Source organism: Elephas maximus, chromosome 14, assembly GCF_024166365.1.
Source record: "Elephas maximus indicus isolate mEleMax1 chromosome 14, mEleMax1 primary haplotype, whole genome shotgun sequence".
Lineage (NCBI taxonomy): Eukaryota > Metazoa > Chordata > Mammalia > Proboscidea > Elephantidae > Elephas > Elephas maximus.
The window spans coordinates 68,080,857-68,098,678 of NC_064832.1; the positions used below are offsets into that span (position 1 = coordinate 68,080,857).

The 17,822-nt window shown below is 38.1% G+C and overlaps 1 protein-coding gene across 6 annotated transcripts in view; it reads right to left on the reverse strand.

The window, feature by feature from the left end:
• TBC1D4 (TBC1 domain family member 4) overlaps nucleotides 1-17,822 on the reverse strand; it is a 233,734-nt gene that overhangs the window by 17,886 nt on the left and 198,026 nt on the right. For all 6 annotated transcript variants that reach the window (XM_049853000.1, XM_049852995.1, XM_049852996.1 and 3 more), the window contains 4 exons: nucleotides 15,366-15,526; nucleotides 13,162-13,371; nucleotides 9,390-9,548; nucleotides 4,022-4,180 (listed from right to left, as the gene is read on the reverse strand). In XM_049853000.1, the coding sequence (XP_049708957.1) occupies nucleotides 4,022-4,180; nucleotides 9,390-9,548; nucleotides 13,162-13,371; nucleotides 15,366-15,526 (689 nt within the window). The remainder of the gene's footprint in view (nucleotides 1-4,021; nucleotides 4,181-9,389; nucleotides 9,549-13,161; nucleotides 13,372-15,365; nucleotides 15,527-17,822) is intronic.

Consider the following 17,822-nt stretch of genomic DNA (forward strand, 5'->3'; position numbering starts at 1 on the left):
AGTGGAGTTGTGTTTGACCTCCACTTCATAGGAGTCAGCCTTGGGCTGAGTTTGATCTTGATTCTTCTCTCTCCCCTGAACTTAGAGGAAAGTCAAGCCCGCACCACTTTTACGTAAGGCCTAAGTCCTACCTGCCAGACTTCCACCCCATCTCCACATATATGACATGGCAGCACACATTAGGCTGAGCAGCACTCCTTTCTAAGCAAAAACAAAACTAAAAATGTCCACAAACCAAGAACGTATCAAGGAGAGACCTCCGAAAAACAAAATTTATTCTGCCTATAAATCCAAATTCACATAAAGACCATCCTTTAATTGAAACCAGAATTCTATGAGGCATCATATTACTTAAAAGGAAATGTATTAGCCCATAAACAGATTTGTTTCTGCTTTTCTTGTACTATAGCACTGGAGAGACTCTGAAGGAGCCCCGGTGGTGCAGTGGTTAAAGCACCTGGCTGCTAACCGAACGGTCAGTGTTTCAAGCCCAACAGCCACTCCGAGAGGGGAAAGATGTGGCACTCCGCTTCCATAAAGATGACAGCCTTGAAAACCCTATGGGGCTGTACTACTCTGTCTTATAGGGTCGTTATAAGTCAGAATCAACTCGACGACAGTGGGTTTTGGCTTAGTTTCACATTCAGTCTATCTATCCTCCAGGAAATACTTCTTTTTCAAAGATCCCTTGCTCTCTGTTTCTTAAACTACCTCCCTGAGCCACGTTGGCACCTTGCCTTTTTTTTTAAATATCCAGAAAGGACAAGGAAAGTAAAGGGTCAAGTTTATTTCTAATAAATTCCCCTCCAAAATTCACCTTGGGGTATAAAAGTCCCATGGAAACACTTGAGCTAGCAAACAAAGTCAGTCCTGGATCACTAAAAAGCTGGTATTAAATACTGAAACAAGCCCCTCTTTACCACCAAGGCCAGAAATCACTGGCCTACCACTTCTCCCAGCCCAGAAAATGAAGGGGGATGTTAGCTTTCTTGTGAAATGACTGCTCGAGTGAATTGAAACTTACAAGCATGGCAGATTTTAAAATGTTTCCTACCACATATGCTTGAAAGTGATCCCCAGCCCACCCTCACAGAAAGTGACAAGATTAATTCTGCTGAGCAATTAAGGAGAAGATATGAGAAAATAACAAGATCATGCCAAAGAAACACTGATGGCTACAAGAAGAGTCAAATAGGCTATATTTAAAGTTATAATTTTACTTGTGTAGAGAAATATCTTTACGAAAGAAAACTTACAAATATGCTGTGTAGCTAAGAAGATGATTCTAGCTCTACATTCCTCTGATCAGCCTTTCCCTGTAATTTGATCTCATCATCTCCCCCTGTCATTAGGCCATCTGGCTTGGCTATCCCTGCCTGTGCCATCCCAATCACAGTGCTCATCACCATTTTACACTCACAGAGCCACGGGTCTGCAAGGGGCCAGAGACTTTCTAGTTCAATGTCCTCCCTTAATAGAGCGGACTGAGAAACAACATACTTTGTCTAAGACCACAGAGAGTGGCAGAATCAGGACACGGATTCGAGTTTTCAGTTTCTCAGCAAAATACCCTTTCTAATTCTACTGAGCTCGGAGGATATTAACTGAGTCGAACCTTTTCTAAACAAAAGTTATTTGCCATCTAAAAATAACGGAAGTAAAAACTAAGTTTTAGCCAGTGATTTTTATATGCCCTAATACAACTCGACGGCACTGGGTTTCTGGGTAATATAAAAAATATATATATATAAAGTGACCCCAAATATAAGTTGATCCCCTATTTTACCAAATGGGCTCAAATGAGGAATTTGTCCACCTTAAAAGTACCAACTTATAGGGATATCAACATCAATGTACAATATGTAATTGAATAATACAGATATTTTAAAATAATAAAATATCTATTATACTATGCTAGTTTATGGAAACCCTGGTGGTGTAGTGGTTAAGAGCTACGGCTGCTAACCGAAAGGTCAGCAGTTTGAATCCACCAGGCACTTCTTGGAAACCCAATAGAGCAGTTCTACTCTGTCCGTTGATGGCAATGGGTTTGATGCTAATTTACAGAAAATCAGAGATAATATTTTTTAAATCATATCATTTTTACTTCTCATAAGCTATTTGAAATTTACTATTTTAAAACAGTGCATCAGGACTGGAGGAAGACTCATTAACAACCAGCGTTATGCAGATGATACAACCTCGCTTGCTGAAAGTGAAAAGGACTTGAAGCACTTACTAATGAAGATCAAAGACCACAGCCTTCACTATGGATTGCACCTCAACATTAAGAAAACAAAAATCCTCACAAGCAGACCAATGAGCAACATGATGATAAACAGAGAAAAGGCTGAAGTTGTCAAGGATTTCGTTTTACTTGGATCCACAATCAACAGGTATGGAAGCAGCATTCAAAAAAATCAAACGACGCATTGCATTGGGTAAATCTGCTGCAAAGGACCTCTTCAAAGTGTCGAAAAGCAAAAATGTCACCTTGAAGACTAAGGTGCGCCTAACCCAAGCCATGGTGTTTTCAATCGCATCATATGCATGTGAAAGCTGGACAATGAATAAGGAAGACCAAAGAAGAACTGACACCTTTGAACTGCGGTGTTGGTGAAGAATACTAAATATACCATGGACTGCCAAAAGAACAAAGAAATCTGTCTTGGAAGAAGTACAGCCAGAAGGCTCCTTAGAAGGATGGCAAGACTGTGTCTTACATACTTTGGACATGTTGTTAGGAGGGATCAGTCCCTGGAGGACATCATGCTTGGCAAAGTACAGGGTCAGCGGAAAAGAGGAAGACCCTCAACGAGGTGGACTGACACAGTGGCTGCAGCAATGAGCTCAAGCATAACAACGATTGTAAGGATAGCGCAGGACCGGACAGTGTTTTGTTCTGTTGTGCATGGGGTTGCTATGAGTCAGAACCGACCTGACGGCACCTAACAACAATAACAATTTTAAAAAATTACTTTGTGACCTATCATCAGAAGTTCTCCCCGGGTTACAAAATACCTAGTCACATAACATTAGGGCAGTTAATTTTTCATTCATCCTATTTAAAAAAAAAAACAAAAAACCAAACCTGTTGCCGCTAAGTCAATTCCAACTCATAGTGACCCTATAGAACAGAGTAGAACTGCTCCACAAGGTTTCCAAGGAGTGCCTGGTGGATTTGAACTGCTGACCTTTTGGTTATCAGTCATAGCTCTTAGCCACTACGCCAGGGTTTCCATTCATCTTAGGGAAATGAACTAATGATCTCCACAACCCAAACACTTAATATATTGGTTTTTTTTTTTTTTTAAAGTGATATTTAAAGGCCTGTTTTCAGCAATATCCAATACTTACCACTGTGAGGTCATATGTCCAGGAATAATTAGTATACCTTTGTTTGATTTTTTGGTCCCCCTTTTTAACCTATTCCGTTGTTGCTGTTGTTAGCTGCCATCAAATTACCTCCGACTTAGCAACCCCACGTACAACAGAAGGAAATACTACCTGGTACTGCACCATCCCCATGACTGGTTGTAGATTGGACTGCTGTTATCCATAGGGTTTTCACTGGCTGATTTTCAGAAGTAGGTCGCCAGACCTCTCTACCTAGTCCGTTTTAGTCTGGAAGCTCCACTGAGATCTGTTCAGCATCACAGCAACTTATTCTATCAGGATAACCGTGAAGGCTTTCGAAACCAGAATTGATTGAGATAATAATTAATGTTGATCCCACACAAATACCAGTTGTTAAAAATACAGGAACTTTGATTACCCCATAATATGGCCTTATGATGACTCAAATATAACTTTTTTCAGAAGGAAAATTTGGGGGTGAAAAATTTAACACCAAGGCATTTATGGTACCTTTAGTGAGAGATAAGCCCAGCTTGCCCTCAGGAAGGGAAAAGGGCAGAAGCTCTTAATAGGCCAACATATAATCTTTATCAACACCATAAAAAACTCAACAAAAGGGACCTACTGTTATGTTAGTGAATTATAATCAATAGGGCAAACATACCTAAATCCACAAGGATAGCGTGCTGCTGAGCAGTGAGCTGCTTTAAGAGTTCTTTATATGACGTGTCAGGAGGCTGTTGCTTATTGGGCAATCTGTGTCTCAGACGATATTGTAAAGCTAGGAACTGCCAAATTTCTCCTCGCCGACTTTTGGGAACTCCTACAGTGGAAGAGATAAATAAGCAAGGTCTTGAACTCTAGAATTAAGTTTCTAAACCACAGTTCATGAAGTATATAATGCTTGACCACAGGCAGCTGCACCATACCATACGCCACCCTAAGATCACACAGTGAGATGTATTGACAGAAGCATATTTTGACAAGTTTAATTCTGAAGCTGCCAACATCTTTCCAAAAAACTGCTAGAATCATAACAGTGGTAATAATAAGGATATTAACATCAGCTAACTGCTATGGGTTGAGTTGCGTCCCCCAAACAGTTACATTGAAGCATTAACCCCTGTACCTGTCAATATGACCCTGTTTAGAAATAGCGGTTTTCTTTTGTTATGTTAACAAGGTCATGCCAGAGTAGGGTGGGTCCTAAACCTAATCCCTTCTGTGTAGCATCTTATAAAAAGGGCAGAACAGACACACACAAGGGAAAGACAGATGTCATGTGAAGATCGTTCTACAAGCCAAGGAACATCAAGGAACACCCGCGGCTACCAACAAGGAAAGACCCTCCCCTAGAGCTGATGTCCTGATTTGGACTTTTAGCCTCCAAACCTGTGTGACAATAAATTCCTGTTCTGTAAAGCCACCCACTTGGGATATTTTTTGTTACAGCAGCACAAGCAACAAAGTCCACCACCTAACACAACATATATTGAAGGTACCGAGGGACTCTGCACTACACCTGTGCTCAGACACTGACCCTGTCAGTAGGTAATTACTCTTATCCCCACTTTACAGATGGTGAAGCTGAGGCATAAGGAGGTTAAGTAATGTGCCCATGTTCACACAATCAGTAGGTATTTAGGATTAGAACTCAGGCAGTCTGGTTTCAATGACCAAATCCTGAAATCCTCATTTTTACCTTTTATTTGGCTTGAAGCTAGTAACAAATGCTAGTTTTCTTATTATACTTTTTAAATGTTTGTAAATCAACAAGTATTTTTTAAAAACAGTGAATTAAACACCATTCTTACTTATTCATTAAAAAAATGAAATGATAAAAATAACACAAAATGAAAGCAAAACTGGAGTGCTATAGAACATTATTTGCCTTTGAAAGGAAATTACATAAGGAAACCTTAACTCTATTATGCTTGAAAACCAAACGGTATTATAGGCAGTTCAAAGTATGTTAAAACTATGATTTTTAGTCCAAGGGACACGAAGTAAGCACTGGAGGGACAGAATTCAATTCTGTACAGTGAGGGCAGTTTTACTTCACTCACTAAATGTTTTCAGTGCAAACAGACTAGGTCTGTTCCTGAACTCCAACTGGATAAAGCAAATAAAGTTTAATAGAAGTCATCTCTTTGAACTGCATGCCACAGTTCTCATAAACTGGAAGTATTATTGTGTAAAAGGTAAAACTCGGCCTCCCTGACACGATTTAGGAGGTCCTCCCTAACATAGCTCCAAACTGTCTTTAGGAACCACATTACCTACGATTCCCTGCCATTCAGCAGAAGCTCCCGGTTCTTGCTCCTACCATTGTCTTTATGGAATTCCAAGCACCTCCACTTGGTTGCCTAGTGTATTTCTTTTCATCTTTATGGGTAAGCTCAAAGGTCATCTCTTCTGTTGAAGCTCTCCCTCCCTCAAGTCTCTAGAAGGGGTAATCGCTCCCTTTTCACATACTATCTGAATTATACTGTAACATTCCCACAGTGCATTACCTTAGCTCTCTACTCTATGTTTGTCTCTCTCCCCACTTAGATGGTGAGCTCCTTGAGAGTTGTTAGGTGCTGTCCAGTCAATTTTCAGCTCATAGTGACCCCATGTGACAGAGCAGAGCTGCCCCACAGAGTTTACTTGGCTATAATCTTTATGGCAGCAGATCAACAGGTCTTTTCTCCCAGAGAGTTGCTGATGGGTTGGAACCGAAGATCTTTCAGTTAGTAGCTAAAGGTTTAACCACTGCACCATTCAACCTCCTTACTTGAGAGTAATAAGCATGTATTCTCATGTTTGCATGATGAAATCCAAGGACAGACCTTGCTACTTAAACATTTGTCAAATGAATGAATGACAGTATATAAAATGACCACTTAGAGGGTAACCTTCATTAGCCCATTAAGAGAGCCACAGATAACACGAATGGTCTGTTTTATTATCCATCCAATAACAGTTTTATAAAAAGCTAATTCACTTCAGTTAAGCATTTACTGAGCATCGAGTATGTACCAGAGTACAGAGCACAGCTCTCAGGATACCTCATCACAGACCGGTGAATACAGCAGTCTCCATTCTCAGGAAAATTAGTCTCACTAATTCATTCATTCATTCAGTGAAGAATGTGTGCAAGATGCTGTCTTAGGTGTTAGGTGTGCAGTGGTGTGTGGAGAAAAACACTAAATGAGTATACATGTAAACAAAAAATCACAAATTGTGGTAAGTATTTTTAAAAGGAAAGAATAATAAAATGAAACTAATTTAGTTTCGTGCAGAGCTATTGTGGACTGAACGGCATGTCCCAAAATATATGTTGAAGTTCTAACCCCTGTGCTGTGAATGTGATCCTGTTTGGAAACAGGGGTTTTCTTTTGTTATGTTAATGTGGTCATACTGGAGTAGAGCGGTCTTACAAAGGGCACAGCAGACACAGAGAGACATAAAACCAAAAAAAAAAAAAAAAACCCATTGCTGTTGAGTTGATTCTGACTCACAGCACCCTACAGGACAGAGAAGAACTGACCAACAGTATCCAAGGAGTGCCTGGTGGATTCAAACTGCCAACCTTTTGGTTAGCAGCTGTAGCACTTAACCACTATGCAACCAGGGTTTCCACAGAGAGACAAAGGCACAGGGAAAAGGCACCATGTGAAGGTGGAGGCAGATCTACAAGCCCAGAAACACCAAAGATTGCTGACAGCTGCTAAAAGCTGAAAGAGATAAAGTGGGACTTTCCCCTAAGAGTCATTCCCTGAATTCTGGCTTCCTAAACTGTGAGAAAATCAATTTATGTTCTTTAAAGCCACCTACTTTGTAGTATTTCGTTATGGCAGCCCTACGAAATAAGACAGGGGCACTCTGAGGAAATGATATTTAAGCTGAGACCTGAGGGATAATAGGATTATCCAGGCTGAGTGTGGGCAAGCACTAACTCAGGAAGAAGAATATATGAAGGCCCTGAGAGGGACGGAGGAAAGGAGAGAGAAAAGAGAAGTGAGAAGATGACAGAATGGAAAGAAAGGGGGGTGAGAAATGGGGAGAAGGGAGAGAGGTAGAAGGAAGGAGTACAGGAAGGGCTGGACACACTGGGACATTCTAGGACCCAAAGTAGTTCAGTGTCTCTGGAGCACATGATGGCAGGTTTGTTATTGTTGGGTGCCGTTCAGTCGATTCCGACTCTGAGCGACCCCATGTGACAGAGTAGCACTGTCACATGGGGTGACAGGGATTTCTTGGCTGTAATCTTTTCGGGAGCAGATCACCAGGTATTTCTCCCAGGGAGCAGCTAGCTGGGAGGGTTAGAGCTCTAATCTTTCAGTTAGCAGCCAAGTGCCTAACTGTTTTGCCACCAGGGCTCTAATGCAAGGTAGGGAGGGGAAAAAATAAGATCAGAGAGGTAGACAAAGGAGAGATTATAGAAGGTCTTGTACACAGTGATAAGTTTAGACTGTATTCTGTAAGAAACAGGAAGATACTCTTAAAACATCTTTAAAAGTCACCCCAAATCTGCATCACACACACATTCTATTAATCACTATTTTGTCTCCTAAATAAGAAATTCAATAAAAATCTTAAGGATTTCCAAAACTTCATGGAAAAACAGTAACCTCTTAGACAGGTAAATGTAGCATTGTACAAAATTAACCTTAACTTATTCTAAAATTAGTCTTAACTATGTAACAGTTCCACACATTTTCACAGACTTTTAAAACAAGATTCGTTAGCAGATTTCTTTTGGTATCTTGGGATTTTTATTTAACATTCAGTTTATGAAGGCCATGGAGATTCTTATATTAATATATTTAATTCGAGTCACAGAAATTACCTCTACAATATTCATATATTAGTTTTAATTTAAAACTTAAAATGTTTAAATATGAGGAATTTTATATACCATAGCATAGCATAGCACAGCAGCAATGAAATAACAAATGCAATACAATGGCTAAATAAAAGCAATTTCTCCAAAAAGAGTTGGTGGATGGAAAATGATTAATTGATTAACAAGAATATAAATCTGTATACATAAATATACGTAGGGGTATATCTACATACACATAAATATACACATATAAAAAAAAGTTCTGATTTGTTACTCTGCATCATTTTTATGGCTGTAATCAAAGATTTGTACCAACTCCTGCACTCTTTCCTTAGTAAACAACAACACAGAGCTTAAAGCAGCCACTTGAAGTAGGAAGAGGAATCTGTAGAAATGGTGTCAGCTATCTTCTTGGGGCGGTATCTCTATTAACACCATTTTCTTACCAATCAAGTCACTGCTGCAGACAGAAACAAGTTACTTTCCTTTGTTATACAGGTAAAGCACTGTGGTGTAATGCACTGGGCCTTTCTCACCACGGCCTTATAACTTCCACCCAGGTGACTGGGCAGGACTGTGTATTAGGGTAATTGTGGCCTACCAAAGGTATTGGTCAGTTTTACCATCCTGTGGGCTTGAAATGAGCGACCCCAGAAGCAAGAGAGAGAGAAGATCCCACCACCAACAAGGAAGAACAGCCAGGAGCCAGCATGGTCTTTTGGACCCGGGATCCCTGCACTTCTCAGCTGGAGAAGCAGGAGACCAAGACAGAGAGCAAGCTGTAACCCAGAAGACAGCGAGAAGCAGTAGCAGGAGAGATTTGGCAGCAGGAGATGGCACGGTGGGCTTCCCAGCCCATAGAGTGAGTGAGAAAGCTGAGTGCCTTTGGGCAGAAACTAAGGGCCAGGGGCAAGCATGCTTGCAAGCATAGCTGGGAAGAGGCTGTCCTCATAGAAGAACTGTATCCTTAAGTGTTCCAGACCCTGAATGATAACCTGTCACCTCCCTGATAACCAACCCTATGATCCTAAGTATGGTCTGTGAGTTCTGCGTGGCCACTGCAATGAATTACCGAACCCAGCAGAGAAGTAGCCGTGTTTACAAGCACAAAGACAAAATTATGTCTGAGCTGCACAAATCAAAAATCCGAGGCTTTTCTCAAAAAAAAAAAAAAAAAAAGACTTGAGACAATCTAAAATACCTTCTTTAAGAGAAGTATGAATATCTTCCATATCACATTTGATTTTAGCTCTGCAGTTTAACAACTTCTTATCCCAGGTTATCAAGGCCTCCTTCTGACATACACCAACTTCTTCATAGTCTAATTTAACTTTTCTGGACTGGAGTTCATCTCTGCTTGCTAAGAAAAAACAAGAGAATTTACATAAGACAACTGTGCTTTTAAAACTATTTTTCAAACATTTTATATACTTACAAAACCATACCAAATGACTTTTAGGAATCAACCGCTAACATTATTTAGTTTAAAAAAAAAAGACAGAGAGACAGAGAAATAATATATGAAAGGGTTTCAAAGTCTGTGTCATTTCGTGTTAAGAAAATATCAATAGAATTTCTAAGGAGGTTTTCCTCTATATCTTACAGACGGTACTCTGCTAGCCATAAAAACGAACCAATGGTTTTGCGATGCTATGAATTCCAAGTTTTTGCCAAATGTGATAGCCTCAGAAGTTACACCCTGCAAAACCATAAATACCATTAGTGTTAATATTTTATATGTGACTACCTGAGAAAAGAATGCCTCATGTAAACCTTGATTTGAAAAACATTTGACCCCAATAACCTGATACTTTTTTAAAACTATTTCCAGAGTTAACCACACTGCCCTAACAATACTAGGTATGACTTCCTGTGCTCCTTTTAAATAATCTTAAAGAGAAAAATCCATTTCACTGAAGTTAATGCTATTTCTGTCTTTTAAATAATATAGAATTCTCTCATTTGATGGCCTAAAATATAGGCCCAATCTTATTAAAAGCAATGCTTATGGTGGAATGAATGGTTAATGCACTTGGCTGCTAACTGAAAGGCTGGAGTCCACCCAGAAGTACCTCGGAAGAAGGCCTGGTCATCTATGTCCCCAAAATCAGCCATTGGAAGCATTGTGGAACACAGTTCTACTCTGACACACATCGGGTCACCATGAGTCAGAATCAACCTCGTGGCAACTTGTTTTTTATTCTGATTTGGTCTTTATTTTGAATTAGGGGAGAAGAAATAATAAACGTGCATTTTTTTTTCTTTTTTCTCTTTCATTAGGATCCTATCGGACAGGAGTCTTTCAGAGTTGTATTACACAAGCCCTTTTTTTTTTTTTTTTTTTTGCTACTCCACCACCTTACCTTCTGCAAAACAAATTTTTGTCATGCATCCAAAAGTCCTCGACAGCACAAAAACAATGGAAGAACAAATATTACTCTTTATTTAGTGTGTCAGAAACCATTTCAAAGTAATTGAAAAATAACAGGGAAGTAAAAATTGCAACTTAAAAATTCAGAAACAATCAAAAGATATATCGCACTACAAAAATATTCCTCATGGGTACCACTAGATGGCTGCCTAACACAGTTTAGCTTTGCTTCTCAGGCTTTGCTTTGTATTTCTCCGTAATAACCAAATAATTTTGGAAAAAGAACAGGTTTATTAAAGTTAATTATAGAAACGGTCCTATTCTAGCTGTGCTAACGATTTCCTTCATTATGGACAGGGTATAATATTTCTTCAGGTTTTTTTTTTTTTTTTCTTCAACATTCTCCAAATCACTATTCGTTCAAAAAAACATTGTCAGCCACAGATCCCGGGCTACAATGGTGAGTTAATCCCTGCCCTCAACTGGTTAATTAGGAAGAATAAAGTGCCATCAAGAAAATTATTTATTCATTGGCTAGAATCTTAATGAGTTAAGCTACTTTTTGTCTTTTTAATATAAGTATAGCAATACATATACAGCTGATAAAGGTTTCTGAGAATATATTCTGAATGTCACCTCCTTTCTTATCCTACCAAATTACATAGTATAAATGACCACAGAATACACAGATTGTCATTGGTACCAAAAAATTCCATCTCCTTACATTAACGTGCATAGTTGGGAAGTTCTACGGCATAATGAGAAAAACCCAAGAATCATGATAAATAAGCCTGAGTTTTAGTGCTTGTTCTGTCAATACATCATTGTTTGATCTTAGGTCATTCTTTAGCCCCCTGAAGCTAGTCACTAACTCAACTATAGAACAAAGGAATAGCTAAATAATCTCTAAGGTCATTTCTACTTTGAACAGTCTGTGATTCTGAAATTACCCTTTGATATTACATATAAGATTCTAGTTGTATATATTTCCAACTACTAACATTAATGAAATATAATTTCATGCTTTAAATTTTTAAGGCAATGATGATCATCTTTTTTCAACTCCTTCCTCTGTTTATGAGTTAGTTTAAGATATAACTAATTGCTTAAATATATGAATTCGATACCTTTCAAAATCTATGAACACTAGAGTGAGCATGCCACATATCACACAGAACTTTTAAAATTTATGCCAATAACCATTAATTGCATGTGGCATAATTTTGAAGACAAGAAGGTGTATTTACTTCCTAGGAATGTTGAAAATCTTATGTACTTTCATTCTACCAAGAAAAAACAAAAAGGTAAATTGTGCCTTTGCAAATTAACATATGAGAAATAAATATTGGAGAAATAAGCAAACTGAATTGAATGGGTGTAGTAAGAGGTATCTTAAGAGAGATGACAAACAAAGAAATGTGAATACCTGTACTAAAAAAGCTATTTTCTCAGCCAAAGATTAGACAGGCCCATAAAACAAAACAAGACTAAAGGGACACACCAGCCCAGGGGCAAGGACTAGAAGGCAGGAGGGAACAAGAAAGCTGGTTCTAGGGAACTCAAGGTCAAGAAGGGAGAGTGTTGACATGTTGTGGGGTTGTTAACCAATATCACAAAACAATATTTATACTAATTGTTTAATGAGAAGCTAATTTGTTCTGCAAACCTGCATCTAAAAGTACAACAAAATTTAAAAGACAGCTATTTTGAAGACAACACAAAAATACACGTCTGAAGAAAACATACATTGTATATTTGTCAATAAACTTAAAGCTCTAAGGGCCCACTTGAACTAAATCTTTCATTTTACAGATGTAAAAAAATGAGATCATTTAAGGTTAAATGACTTGTCCAAGATGATGGTGTTTATACATTAGAGACTGGTACTGTCTGGGCATATACCTGTGTGTGGTTCTAGCAGTATGGGGTAATTATATCACTCTTTCAAAGTCTGAAAAACACATTCTTGAGTATTTGGTAATTTACAAATTTAGCAATAACACACCACAAATAGTACAATAGCTATTAAAAATTATTGTTATAAATTTAATGATTTGGATACGATACTGGCTTTTTAGAAAGAGACAATTTAGAAAGCAGTAACAAAAAATAGCAACTCTGATTTTATAATAGGAAGTCTGATATGGGCATTGGACCTATGAAAGAGTATTTTTTGAAATAGGCATGTTACTTCTATTACGGATTTAATTAGCCTGAAAATTGAGAATCAGATTTAAAATTGAGAATTGTATTTTAAAAAGATAATCTGCCTTTTCATATTTTTTTAAATGCACAATGATGTTAAATATCAAATACATTGATTCCACATATCTATATTCTATATTAACCCAAATACATTCTAACAGCTTCTAATGTTTTCATTCTATAAAAAGAAAAATGTAATTATCTCAAGCTGACCTTTCCCATGTCTTAACCACCTCACAAAATGGAAATAATTATAATCAGTAAATATGCTAATCAAAGTGTGCATACAGTTGAAGAGTGAGTGTGAGTATGTGTGTTGGTGGTGGGGTGGGATTAAGTTTAAACTAGACCCTTAAATTACAGCATTACACCATTGAGCCCTGTTTGAATGGCTAACCTTCAAGTTTCTGGTTCTCTTTTTCCATTCGAAGCAATAAGATTTGTTGGTGTATGGCTTTTCTCCACAAGCTCCTTAGTTCTTCTGATTTGTTTCTTTCTTCATCTTTTTCTGGGTCATTATCACCAGACAAGAATATAACAAGTGGTTCCTCCTCCATGGTCGGAGCAAGAGGGGATAGTGGCAGCAGCTCATTCCTGTCCAGTCCATCTTCAGAGAAGAAAACAGTGAGAGGCATTCTTTAGCAGTAACCAAGACTACAGAAGTTTTCTCCAGAGCTGATACTGTTTTCACAAAGCTGCTTTCCCAGCAACTGTTAGTTTCTAGGACCACTGACTTAAGTAAATTCAGTAGACTGAATTCCCCTTACAGATTTCCCTCCTATAGTGAAACGAAAACATGTAATTTCACCACTTCTCCTTTTAAGACAAAAAGACCTATAGATGCTTCGAAATTAACTGGCCTTTCCCCAGAGCCCAACACTTCTGCATTTTTCTATGTACATTCTAGGACTGGGCAAAACAAACAGACTAAATGGGTAGGTATTAGTTACCTACCTAAGGTCTAAATCTCCCATCACAATCCATCAAGAGAAAAGCAGCTGAGCAAGGAAAAGCGTGTTCTGGTTCAGGATCTTATCTCCTCTGTTCTCTCCTCCTGCAATACTCTCCTAACCGATCACCTGGAGCTCAGCGGCTCCCCAATTCCAGGCCATCACCTACATACACTGTTGTTGATTATTTTCCTATTAACATAATGTGATCATATCTCTTAAAACATTTCAATGCTTGCTTATATTCTGAAGAACAAAGTCCAACTTACCAGAAGTAGAATACAAATTCCTTTATATACTCTGGTCCAAACTTATAACTCAACTTGCCACCCTGTACTTCAATCATGATTCTTTAGACTTCAAAGTTCTTTTGATGAGTCTAAGGTTTTATTATTCCCTGTTTCCCAAACACTCTTTCTCAGCAATGAGGTTAAGCATCTACCTTTTCTCTGAAGTCTTCTCTGACCATTCTAGACAGAGTCAGTTTTAGCTTTGGTAATACTAGTTTTTATCTACTTCTTTTTTTTTATTAACTGACTCCTGCCTCTACCCTTATTTACTTCCTCAAATTTCTTTAGTTTCACTCTATGATTCTTTTTCTAGCTTCTTAAGTTGAATACTTGGTACATTTGATTTTTGGTTTTCTTGTTTTTAGGTGAATATATTCAAGGCTATGGATTGCCCTCTAAATACCACTCAATTCTGACATTTTCTTCCTTCTAGTTTCTAGGAGTCCAGTTTTCAGTTTCCAAACACATGAATTTTTTAATTTGTCCTCTAATTCTTGATTTCTTTCTTTTTTTAATCACTGTGGTCAGAGAATATAAATTATTATCTAGAGTTTACAAAAAAATATTTGTGGCCAAATATGACAGATTTTTACAAATGTTCCACATGTGCTAAAAATGAATGAATATTCTCTATGAGGGAAAAGTTCTGTATAATTATTAGATCAAGCTTGTTAATGGTTTTACTCAAATATTACCTATATTTGATTTCCCTATATTTAATTTTCTGAAAGGAATAGCTTAAAATGTCCCACTACTACTATTGATTTATTTCTCCCCAAAATTCTGTTAAGTGTTATTTTCTAGCCCTCCTGGTTATATAAAATTTATGTGTGATCTCATGAATGTTTTATCTTTTTGTCTATTGTAACATTTCCTTTGCCTTCTTTCAATGTTTTTGCTTTAACTTCTAGTAGAGCTAATATTCACAAGGAGCTGCCCCTGGTCTCTTCTGGTTTCAATTTGCCTAGTATATCCTTATCCATTTCTTTAATGTTCAACATTTTTATGTCACTTTATGCATGACTCCTATGAAAGAGTATGATCCTCTCCTAATGATGAAAAGAGTTCTGGCTTCTTCCCTATCACTTTCATTTTTCCCTTCTGCACTGTGGAGTAGGCTCAAAAACAGGGTTTGGGAGCCTGCTCATTCATCCACTCATTCTTTCATTCTACAGATATTTACTGAATGTCTTCTATGTTTCATTGATACCTGAGAAGTTATCCACTTATATCAGATACAGAAAGTGAAGTTATATCTCCATTATAATCACTTAAACTCTTTCAGATATCAAGCATTTGCGTTCCATTCCCGAACTTATGGTACTCGTAGAGAGTAATTATTTACCAAGTACCACACAGACCTTGCTGCTGCATCGCTGAGGGGGACTTGTTCATGGGAGAAGCAACCCTGAGGAAAATGCGCTGCCGCCAGGAGATTCGGCGAGGAGTGACAGGGGTGCCTCCAGCGCTTAGGGACTCATTGCTGCAGGTCGATGAAGTCCTTTTTCTCCCTTCCCCATCACTGTAGAAAACAAATAAACATACAATTTCTAAGGAAAACTGCATACTGCAGTGCTTTACAATGAAACAGAAGCACAAGCCATTCGCCAAGTTCTGCCACAGTCAAGCACGAGCCACAGGTAGCATGGAACAGTGCATCACCAGGTACCTCCCCTTGCCCGGGCCACCACATCCTGGGGCAACGCCACCCAGGCTGCAGCCCAGCGCAGAGAAGCTCAGCTGTTTCTACTCATTCCATAGTAGCCAACCATTCCATGTTCTCATCTGAGGAATGTAAGTACTTGGAGGAGGAGCAAAGCTTGCTTACGTCATAAAACTGTGCTCTACTAAATAACTAAAATTAGTTTATTCTAACCAATGTGAATATTCCAGAAAAGGCTCAAAAACAAGCTTTTCTTATAGCACTGATAGAATAGGCTGACAAAGATGGCTGCTAATTGCCTGGGACTGTGAAGATCTGTCTCCAAGCTGTTAGCTGCCAATAGCTGGACCACTGAAGAAAGTAACCTCAATAAAGGCAGAACAGTTGACCTTGGGGTTATTGTTCTGTGATTTATTAAGGAAAAATGACGGGTGAAGTTAAAAAATATTAAGCAGCATTCTATATAGCTGGACTATGCCAGCGTGTGTTATGACTCTCCAGGAGGAATTTCCCTAACTTATTTATTTGTCCCCACGATCACCTCCTCAAGCTTTTTGAGGGGTAGAGATGCCACATCTTGCTAGATTAGTGTTTTGTGAAACTTACATGAGGAAATGCTAGCCTGCTGTTCGTATTTCATTTCAAAAGAAAGAACATTCTAAATTATGTTTGGCCTATCTGCAATTAAAGGTCATAATGTTCCAAAGTTACTTTTAAGGTCAACTGCGCCATGAGTCAGAGTCGACTCATGAGCACCTGGAAGAACATGCAACAGCTTGTGCTGTTAATGGTGGGAATGTGTTACTTTTTGAAGATTTAAAGCTTTGTGAGAATTATGATGATACTCTCACAAAGCTTTAAATCTTTACAGATGGTGGTACCAGTGAGTGAAGGTATCAGACTTTTGATGGAGTCAAGAAGTTTAATACTCAGGTCAGAAATGAAACTCAGCTAGAAGAGCCATAACCCTCCTCAGATTCTCAGAGTAGACAACAGAAGTGCAGAGGTACTTGGTAGTGAGGAGAGCAATCAAAGAACTGCTTGTCATAATTTTATTTACTTTATGTATCCATACTCACAGTCATCGGGTAATTTAGCTATTTCTAATCTTCATCTATATTCCTGGAAATATTACTTCTGGATTAGTTAAGTTTAAGAAAAAGACATAGCCCTAAGCCGCTAAGTGGACAGTAGATGTCATTATGTGACTTCAGAAAGCTGCTTATACATATACCTCGGTATAGTTGAATCCCCTTTCTTACGTATCCTAGATGAAATTATAACCCTAATAATGGGTTGACCATCCAAAACTCTAGTAATACTGAATAATGTGCTCATCTTTACTTCCTCTGTTGAAATACTCATCCAAGTATGTCCCTTTTAGAAACTATGATTCAAATGTTCTCTGTATGATAGGACTGTCCTGATAAACACGCTTGCAACACTAGTATGTATCTTCACTTCCTCCCTGGCAGTTATTTGTGAAATACTCAGCCCACAGGCATTACTCCTAGCTCTCAGTGTAATAACTGGAAAATAGTACGCACCAACAAATATTCACTTAATATTTTAATAAACATTTTATAAAACTACATGAAATATTAACTCAGGTTAAGTAAAATGAAGAAATATATATTTGTTCATATGCCAAACCAAAAACAAACCTGTTGCCATCGAGTCAATTTCGACTCACAGTGAGCCTACAGGACAGAGCAGAACTGCTCCATAGAGTTTCCAAGGACCAGCTGGTGGATTCGAACTGCCAACCTTTTGGTTAGCAGCTGTAGCACTTAACCACTATACTACCAGGGTTTCCATTTGTTTGTATAGGCTATGAATATGCCAAGAATAAAACACTTATTGGTAGTCCTGACTTTTCTCATGGCAAAAAGTTCTAATAGCTCTGTTTCCCAAAAGTATAAACTGAGCTGTTGAAAGTACTGGTAGGTATTGACAATAATATTGTTAATAAACAACATAAGGCATCTTTTTTTCAAATAAATGTTCTTCCTCTCCTCTATAAGGGCATCTAATTCATAATTTAAGCCCTGAAAGTCAAATGAAATACTGATATAAAAATACCTATTTCAATGCCTCACAGGGTAAGTCTTCAACAAATATTAGCTTCTCTTGACATTTTAGTATCTCTAACAAA